This window comes from Ciona robusta, chromosome 12, assembly GCF_009617815.1.
Source record: "Ciona robusta chromosome 12, ASM961781v2".
NCBI classification, from domain to species: domain Eukaryota; kingdom Metazoa; phylum Chordata; class Ascidiacea; order Phlebobranchia; family Cionidae; genus Ciona; species Ciona robusta.
This window is the reverse complement of record NC_143246.1, coordinates 4,622,328-4,632,205: the sequence shown is the minus strand read 5'-3', so window position 1 is coordinate 4,632,205 and position 9,878 is coordinate 4,622,328. Positions and strand designations below refer to the sequence as shown.

At 32.7% G+C, this 9,878-nt stretch overlaps 1 protein-coding gene across 2 annotated transcripts; it reads left to right on the top strand.

Annotated features, from left to right (window-relative positions):
- Window positions 1-43: 43 nt before the first annotated feature.
- On the top strand, window positions 44-9,532 carry LOC149727021 (uncharacterized). 2 transcript variants are annotated; one of them, XM_089889968.1, is made up of 15 exons: window positions 44-492; window positions 1,116-1,215; window positions 1,711-1,803; window positions 2,516-2,745; window positions 3,355-3,468; window positions 3,914-4,096; window positions 4,545-4,594; window positions 4,657-4,835; window positions 5,317-5,394; window positions 5,872-5,974; window positions 6,417-6,530; window positions 6,949-7,075; window positions 7,464-7,647; window positions 8,113-8,215; window positions 8,757-9,532. In XM_089889968.1, the coding sequence occupies exons 1-15, from the start codon at window positions 400-402 to the stop codon at window positions 8,836-8,838; spliced, it is 1,833 nt and encodes a 610-aa protein (XP_089746094.1). In that variant the 5' UTR covers window positions 44-399; the 3' UTR covers window positions 8,839-9,532. The 2 variants fall into 2 exon arrangements, with proteins under 2 accessions (XP_089746094.1, XP_089746096.1); XM_089889970.1 differs by lacking the exon at window positions 1,711-1,803 and having other exon boundaries at window positions 174-492.
- The last annotated feature ends 346 nt before the right edge of the window (window positions 9,533-9,878 follow it).

The following is a 9,878-nucleotide window of genomic DNA, read 5'->3' as shown; positions in this document are numbered from 1 at the left end:
TTTGATTAAAACTTTTAGGAATACCGTACATTTTTAGCTAATTTTTGTGAATAATTTTAATTTTACAAAACGAGATATTTAACTTTTAAAGTACCATTTAGTCTATTTCTGAATTTTACATTTTGACGTTTTAATAGAAATAGTATACTCCATGGTTGAGGTTGGAAACCAGCAACGCCACTTTGTTTACAAACAGTTTTTCTTTTATTTTCATTTTTAAATTATTACCTTTTAAATATCGCCCTAATTGTTCATGATTCTTAAGACTTGTCAGTATGCTTAGTATGAGAATAACTGTGGCATAAATAACTCAGGAAAACTTAATTTTACGGGCAAAATCGTGAAATACAGCAGTGAGCAAAAATCTACGTAATTACGAATTCTAAAAGTTCTTTTGAAATGCCGTCCAAAAATTCGTCGGATAAATTGAAACGACCACCATCGCCTTACAGTGCATCTAGTTCACCAAGAGTTTCTCCTCAAAAAACAAAGGTATAATATGTATCTAATTAGAGTTAACCAAATTGCTTAATGGCTATATCTCTGTATCCCAGTCTGCAAAGTATGGCAGTTCCTGATGAGATCTCGCGCGTGCAAGACGGTTATTTTTCGCGTTCGCGCGTGCTATCATTAAAAATCTGCGTGCAAAGCATGTATATTTTCAAGCCACGTTAGGAAATCTTACTTAATTTAATACGTATTTTTTTCTTTGTTTAATTAATTGGCGTGCGTAGGACAAATTGTGGCGTGCATAACCGAAAGTCTGTAAAAAAATCGCGCGTGCACCTGCCATACTCTGCAGTCTGGTCTGTATCTCTGTATACACTCTCTCCATTATTGTATACAAATTTGACAACAACCATAAAAAGCTTAAAGTCCTACAAATATTTAGCTATATCATAGGGGACCCTTTAATCAGTGCATGTACGCTATGTCCACAATATTTAATATGTCCACAATATTCACTACATAGTCGACATAGCGGACACAGTAAATATTCTGGACATAGTGGACATAACAGCCATATTGGACATAGCAGACAAGCACTAATTAAAGGGACCAATATAATATGTGAATTAAAACACATTTTATTTATAAAACTTTTTCTTTCTTAGATGTGGAGGTCTCTTAATGGTCCAGGTACAAAACATCAGGATCATGTGGTTGCAGAAACTACCAGAGAAATGTGGCTCAAATCTTTAAGACTCGGTACAGGTAAGCCAATAAATATATATCTTCACTGATTTTGATATGAAAGACACTTTGTTTGGGATAATATTAGGTTAAATAATATAGTAGGGTGGGGTAAGATGGGAAATGTTTTCATTCTCTTTTCTCGTCCCATTTGGTAGTAAACAAAGAATGTTTACAGTAATATATAATCGTAGCCTCTAAGAGCATTTTTAATTGACGATACTTTGCTCTGACATACATGACATAATACACTTGAATTTAGGTGCAAACCTACTGTTTTATTCTCAAAGCATTAGGTTATATTTATATATGTTCTTAAGTTCAATGATCATTTTTCGTTTTTTTTTCAGCCCAATGCTTTTTGCATACTTTTCTTAATAAAAATGTGCATTTTTCTTCTGTTTCCTTTGTTTTTTTTTCTGCTGTTTAGCTGGTCTAATGTAGCAGTAGCACTTTAGGCAGAAGCGATACAGATACAGTTACTGTTTGAGCTGAACAAAGTTTTTATTTTATTAGTGGAAGCGAAATCTTATTCAAGAGATGAAACGTACAAGCGTAAAACAGTTGAGGAAACATGGGTATCTTCGTTTAGAAACAACAATAATAAAAGTATGTGTTGTAGTACAAAGTACAATGCAGTGGATTTTGTGCAGTAGTTTTTTTTACTTTTTCTTTTTTGCTTGTGTGTAGTGTTTTTCGTTACGTTTAATAAAGTCTTGCTGGACGGCAGACAAAATGTCAGAAATACACTACGTTTTATACTAGATGAGCCACTAAAAGAATATTTACATTATGCCTGGTAGCAGAAGTAACAGAATAGTTGTTAGAAATGCAGGAAAAACTATTTTGTTGAAATTATAATTTAGTGAAAATTAGTTTTTTAAGATGAAGGTTTTTATGTGACTAGTGTTTCCAAGCTAATAACATCATTTTAAACAGTGTTTTCTTTTAGAAATTTTATATTTGTTGGTAGGTTAACTAACTGTGCACGTTTTGGACATTAAAATGTTTTATATTTTTTCTTTTTATATAAATTATTTCACTTTTATATATATATATATGTATTATATTTGTCGTCGTACAAGATACAAATATTTTTTAATTTTGAGTCCTTACTTCATAGTTTAAAATTTATTTTGTTTTAATTTTGCGTGGTTAATTTTTTTCTTAATTTTGAGTCCTGAAATTTTAATTTTGAGTAACTACTTTATTGTTTAAAATTTGAAAATTAAAAAATATTTTGCTTTGATATTTTTTTAAATTTTAAATTTTGAGGTTTTAATTTTAAGTCCCTTTATATTTTTCTCTCCTTTGTTTTCAGACATGAGACAGAACCCTGTAAAAGCAGTGCATGGTTTAAACGGAACAAATGAAAACGCCAATCTTGCTCTTGCAAGCTCCTCAGAATATCTGAGGGAACAACTGGGTTTTACGGGGGGAGGCCACAAAAGGAGTGGCAGCTGGGGGTCGCGGCCCCAGGGGTCACGGCCTGGGACACCACGGTACAAGCCACAGGAAGAAATGTATGAAGAAATAATTCAGTTAAAGAAGGTGTGTTGGTTTGTTAACTTATTTAAGCAGAATATAATCTGTTTATTTTGGTATAGTACTGTGGGGTAAGATGGGATACTGTTAGCACATAAATTCCATATTTCCTAATCGTGTTTTGAACAATTAATATTGCTTTTTTAAAGTCGTAAGGATGCAGGTATTTAATTCTGTAAATATTCTTTGTTTTTTACCAAATGGGACAGGAAATGGAAAATAAAACATGTCCAATTTGACCCCACCCTGCTACATAAAGAATAAAATTATCTCAGAAACGAAACATGCAAAACCTTGATTTGAAAACCAACTGACAGAAAAAAGCTCATACATTTTCTTTCTGGCTTCTCCCACCACCGAGCCTTGAACCAAGTACCCTTATGTTTCAAAGAGTATACTTAAAACCACCAAGTAAAAACAATTAGCAATTGTTTAAATAAATATATGGGGTTATTGGTTATACACCTCAAAAAAAAAAACAAGTAAAACATTTGTTTAAATAAATATATGGGGGGTTATACACCTAAAAAAATAAAGCAAAAACAAGTATTTAAATAAATATGGGGTTGTATAACTAAAACTACATTGACATACACATTAATTTTATTTTTTTAGACTATTTCGTCGCAAAAAGGCGAATATGACAATCTAAAATCGAAAGTTCGAAGATTAGAAGAAGAAAATTTAAGAAAGGACAAATCAATTGACCAACTACTAGAACACGCCTTGGTAAAACGAGAACTAATAATTGTCTGTTTTTTTCTTTTTATTTATTGTTAAAATTTAAATTTTGATAAGTTTTATAAACAAAGTACTCAGTTATAGGTTATTGGTGTGATTTGGGTTAAACAAGTTTTTTACTAGTTATGTTATAGAAAACTAGCTTTTATGGGGTTTTACAAATTTAAAACCTTTGTGGGGATATGTGTCCAAGGTAATTGCTCCAACCCAGTGGTCACTAATGGGTTGTCTTAATTGTAAATCATACAGAAAAACACACCAACAAAGTTACATACGTGGAACGTGGTAACTCTTAACCTGGCACGAGGTGTATGAAACAGAACACCCGTGTTATAACGACTGTCGTTTTCCTTCTAAGCGAAAATAAAGCAAGTTACATTCATTCAGAATGCCAGTGGTCCAATTAGTTTTTTATAATATTCTCACGTTCTAGGCTGTCGAATCTGGAAAATCGAAACCCGGAGGTGAAAAAGTTGTTCTTGTGACAATGAAGCAAAAACAGATGAAGTTGGAGAAGAAGATGCAGGAAAAGGAGGATGAACTCCAGGCTTCTAAGGAGAGGATTAAGACACTAAGGAGCAAAGCAAAGGCTGCAAAAGCTTCATATTTAGATGAGGTAGGCAGTGGCGTGTTCAAGGGGTTTTAGGGGTCGCTATTTACCCCCTTTTTAAAAAAAGAATAATTTTTTTAATTTATTGGATTATAAATGCAGTTGCAATATTATGTTTGCTAGGTTATGTGGTGTATGTTTCATGTTGTATGTTTATACATGTTTCACACAATATGTGGTAAAGTACGGGGTGTTGGGTGTAAATTTCACCCCATGTTTCACACGTTATGTGGTAAAGTACGGGGTGTTGGGTGTAAATTCCACCCCATGTTTCACACGTTATGTTGTAAAGTACGGGGTGTTGGGTGTAAATTTCACCCCATGTTTTACACGTTATGTTGTAAAGTACGGGGTGTTGGGTGTAAATTCCACCCCATGTTTCACACGTTATGTGATAAAGTACAGGGTTGTTGGGTGTAAATTCCACCCCATGTTTTACACATTTTTTTAACAGGTAATGAGGCTTCAGGACGCTTTAAAAAAGGAAAACGCCGAAAATTTTGAGTAAGTAACCCTATAATGATATCATACATCAACTATGATGTCATAAAAACCCATACCAACAGGGCAGATGAAGAAGGAATGACGAAATCGGAAAAATTGAGCGCTTTACGTCGCTCGGTTGTAAAATTAACGTCCGAAAACACCCAACTGCAAAAAGACAATCACTGCTTAAGGCGTGACTTGGAACAAGCAATAGATGGCAATATGAATGATGACGATTCAGAAGATAAAAGTGAAATAAGTAAGTTTTGGTTGTGTATAGTGTTTTAAATTCTGTTCATTCTAAACTGATATATATTAAATAATAATTGTAATAAATTCTGACCCTGGTCTGGTGCATAGAGTTGAGCGATTCTTGTGTAAAAAATACAGCCAGGGTCTGGTGCTACGGAAAACGTAACAAACAAAAATCAAGCCCTACCTAATATATAATGAGAGATTTCATTGTTTGTGGGCCTATGTGCTTTTGGGCAAAACACTTTACAGCAATTGCTCCAGCCCAGTGGTCACTCATGGTTTGTCAAAATTATCAGCCACACATAAAAAAATGGAAAAACTCCCAAAAGATAGCCACCCACAAAGTAACATACTTGGTAACTCGTAAGCTGCCACGATGTGTTTGAAACAGAACACCTGTGTTGTAACGACTGTCGTTTTCCGACTATGCAAGGATAAAGTTAAGTTTATAGATTTATTTATATATTAAAATGTTTCAATTATAGAATACAGTGCACTAAACAGAATGGAATTGGTGACTCTCATCAAAAAGTTAAAATCTGGTGAAAAAATAAAGATTGATGGTGAGTGTTTGTGATATGATATCACATGTGTTCATGGTTGTGATCATTTTCGTGATAGTAGTCTTGTTGTGAATTGTGATTTTTAATACTTTTTGGATCATGATATTTTTATGATCATATTTTATGATTGTGAGCATGATTATGATGTTTTCATAATTGTGATTGTTTCATGATAATTTTTGTGGTCGAATATTTCGTATTAATAAGGTGAAATTGTGACCATTATTGTGATTGTTTTTTCATGATTATGATATTTTTATGGTAGTTTTTGTGATCATAATGTGAAATTGTGACCATTATTGTGATTATTTTTTCATGATTATGATATTTTCATGATATTTTTGTAATCATGATCATTTTATATTTTTTATTTGTGATTGTGACCATTTACATGCTAATTTCATATTCATAACCATGATTGTAATATTTCATGATAATTTTTTTGTGATCATGATCATTTTATTCTCGTGATCGCAGAGGAGCAGGATCGTTTCCAGGAAGAGCAGGATCGACTTAAGAAAGTTCTCCGGAGGCTCAAAGAGGAGAAGAACGAGCTACGGAATGAAAACAGCGAGCAATTGTGAGTTTGATCATAAAATATTAAATTTAGAATTTAGAAAAAAAATGACAAAATTATTTTCGCTCCAAAATTAAGGGGTTTAAATGTAACTATTTATCAACACATGGCGGGGCAACGACAGTCATTATAACATGGGTGTTCTGTTTCATACACTTCGGAAATGCTTACTTGATATCCTGTATGTTCTGGGCTACAGGTAGGCGCATTTACCATTGTTCCAAGGCACCTTTAATGTAAAACGAATGAATGTAACATGCTCTATTCTCGCATGGCCGGAAAACGACAGCCGTTATAACACGGGTGTTCTATTTCATACACATCGTGCCAGAGTTACTGTGTATGTTACCTTGTGGGTAATTATTTTTTTGCATTTTTTACAAACAATGAAATTTTTCCACACCCCACATTGGAAACTGTATTAGATAATTCCTTTTTGTTTTAGACTTAAAATTGAAAAGCTGGAAGAATCAATTGAAAAAACAAAAGAAGAAAATAACGATTTGTTGAAACAGTTAAAGTTAAAATCTACAGAAGAAAACAGACAAGAAATTTTGCGGTAAATACTATTCGTTACCAAATATTTTTTCTAATTAATTAAGACGTTTTTTTTACAAAAATTTATCCGAACGAAGTTTTGGTTGGTATTTAAACATAAAAATGTTGAGTTTTTGGATTTTTTTTAAATTTTAGTATAATTTTTATGGATAAAAAACTATTGGTAAAATTATTTAATGATTTAAATACCTACATATTTTTACAACTTTTTTTAAACTGCCATATTTTATGTATATTTATAAGAAAAAAAGCCGATTTTTTTTATTTTTTGGGGGATTTTTTTAAAATTAAGTATTTTTTTTTTTTAAAGTTTGAAATATATATATATATTGTAATATATATAATTTAATCAATTGTATACACACACATTAGATTTATATTTAGACTATAAGATTGTTAGCTAACTTTTTTGAACACAGAAAGCGAAGGTCTGATGCACGCCGTCAAGAAGCAGCGCAAGCAATCGAGCGCAAACACCTTGAAATTAAACGAGAAAAAGCGGCAACTTCAATACAGAGGCATTGGAAGAAACATAGGAATAGAATGGTAAAAATTATTTTTTTGTTTTACAAAATTAGAATTATATACACCCCAAAAATAATCAGCCACAGCCCACAAAGGTACAAGTGTAGTAACTCGTAAGCGAGCACGAAGTGTGTAAAACAGTTTCATCTTCAAATATAAACATATAGTAGGGTGGGGAAAGATGGGACACCTTTGAATTTTATTTTCTTGTCCCATTTAGTAGTAAACAAAGAACATTTAAAGAATTATAAAACCGTATCCTCACGACTCCCATAGATCGTTGTTAATTGTTTTAAACACGATAAGGATATTTGGATATTATGTGCCAAAGATGTTCCATTTTACCCAACAGTGCAATTTTTTTTACATAACCCCACTATACAAAAATAAACCAATCCTCATTTTTCAGGAAGAGGAAGAAGAAGAATCCGTCTCCTTCCTCCAATCCGCCTTCAGGGGTCATCTTGCTCGTGAGGACTTCGTGAAGAGCGGATCCTCCAGACCAACATCCGCATCCGGAAGAAGATCAAGACCTACAACTCCGAGAAGCGTTTCAAGCCTTGGAACATTGGAAGAGGTGGAGGACTTAGGAGGTAAGATCATAAAAGTGTTTTCTTTTTTCTTTTTTATCTGAAAATTTCTTTCTTACAATTTTGACAACTATTTAAAAAAAAAGTATTTTTTTTTATATAAACATATACTTTTTATAAGATTTTTATTTAGTTTTATTTGAAAGTTATGACAACCAATTTATGTCAACTGTATTGTGGCAATCAATGCCCAAAGACACATAGAGTAGAATGGGGGAAGATAGAACACCTTTTCGTTCCATTTTCCCATCCCATTTATTAGAAAACAGAGAACCTTCACATAATTATAAAACTATATCCTCACGACTCCTATGGACCGTTGTTAATTGTTTAAAACACAATCAGGATATTTTGATATTATGTGCTAAAGGTGTCCCATCTTACCCCACTCTACTATACATTCATCCGAATATAATTTTATAATTTTTACCAATCATTGGTATTTTTAACAAGTAGTTTTCTCCACAGATGACAGTTTAGATGAGGAAAACCTCAGTAATCTACAAGCGGCAATGCGGGGACATATTGCACGTGAAGATTTTGTGACCCGGGATAAAATAATAAAAGCAAGGTTTGTTTAACACTTGTGGATATATATAGTAGGTTGGGGTATGATGGAACATGTTTTTATTCCCTTTTCTAGACCCATTCGGTAGTGAACAAAGAATATTTAAAGGATTAAATAACCGTAGTTTTACAGTTCTAAAAGAGCGTTGTCAATTGTTAAAAACAGATTCAGGAACATTTTTGGGTGATTGGTATTTTTTTCTGTATAATTTAGAGACCATTAGTGACCACTGGGTTGGAGCAATTGCCGTTAACTGTCTTGCCCAAGGACACTTACGCCCACAATGGTAGCAACCCCTAACAGTGCGCTGACCAACTGTGGCATGGGGCCAAACATTTTTGTTCTCACTTGTTTTACCAAAATAACGTTTTAAAACAAAAAATCGGAATTCAAATTTTCTTCAAATTTTTACAAAAACAAAAATCTCGGAGCAAAACTACAATTTTATTTTAAACAAATTGCAATCTTTTAAAAGGCAAAAAATGCATTAGTGTCCTTATCCTATACCCCACAAGCCTAGTTTTAATTCTTCTAATTGTTTCAGTTCAAGACCGTCAACTGCTGGAAGTTCGTCAAGTAGAAGAAAATATTCTTCTCAAAAGTCACATGACTACACGCTTGACTGAGCGCGTGGGATTTATTTTTGTTTCCAATTTAATCTTCATATGCCTACCTTTAATAATAATGTCAACCTAAAAATTCAAATGTTACTCGTTTTTTCGCTAAAATTTAACTATGTTGTGAAAAATCGTGCTGTATATGAGTACACTGTGCACGGAGCATTTTATCCGCTCGACATAGAGCATAGGGTGTTTTTTATGGATGTTTTTCATACATCCATATACTTTGCACTATGTATAGTAGGATGGGGTAAGATGGGACATGTTTTTATTCACATTTCCCGTCTTATTTTGTAGAAAACAAAAATAATTAAAGAATTATACAACCATAGCCCCAACGACTGTAAAAACGCTGTTACTTGTTAAAAACACGATCAGGAAATATAGGCTTTTAGATGCTACCGGTATCCCGTCTTACCCCAATAATTATCCGTTTAAAATCTTGCAATTTCGTTTCAATCAGGCAACAACATAATATGCATGTTTAATGCACTTAGCAGTAATATAGGTATCTCCATATAAGAAGCGAAAATCAACTAATGCAATAATTTTACTTCACGTAGTTAATTTTATATTGCAAGTAGCCCTAGTTTTTGTGTATTTTTAAAATCGTGTTTTGAAATTGGTTGTATTTTTCGCGTATTTTTTAATGTTCAAATGTATGAAATTTTAATCATTTCAATAAAAATTTTGACAGAAATCACGTATTTTCTCAGTGGTCACTTATAGATAATGTTTCATGAATGTAAACTCATTACATGCTAGCTCATAAGCTGGTACAATGTAAATGAAATGTGACACCCCATTTTAGGTATCACTTAGCGCTATAACATATTCGAAGCTGGATCGGGAGAAAATTCTATAAATATGTTTTTATGACAAATATTAATATTCATAATTAATATTTTCTCGAATTTTAAATTTTTCATTTCAGAATCGGTACCGCTGAGGTCTAGTTAGCACAGTGTCCAAATTTTAGGTTAGTGGTACCAGTAGAAGGTATCGAAAATGGCCGCTAGAATATCTGTATTCTAGGATCACCTTGG

What these genes read in the sequence shown, in the direction of transcription:
- LOC149727021 (XM_089889968.1), top strand. Translation starts at nt 400, where the DNA reads ATGCCGTCCAAAAATTCGTCGGATAAATTGAAACGACCACCATCGCCT. An exon ending in AACTACTAGAACACGCCTTG is followed by an intron (nt 3,469 to 3,913) that starts GTAAAACGAGAA and finishes CTCACGTTCTAG; the next exon opens with GCTGTCGAATCTGGAAAATC. An exon ending in GATAAAATAATAAAAGCAAG is followed by an intron (nt 8,216 to 8,756) that starts GTTTGTTTAACA and finishes TAATTGTTTCAG; the next exon opens with TTCAAGACCGTCAACTGCTG.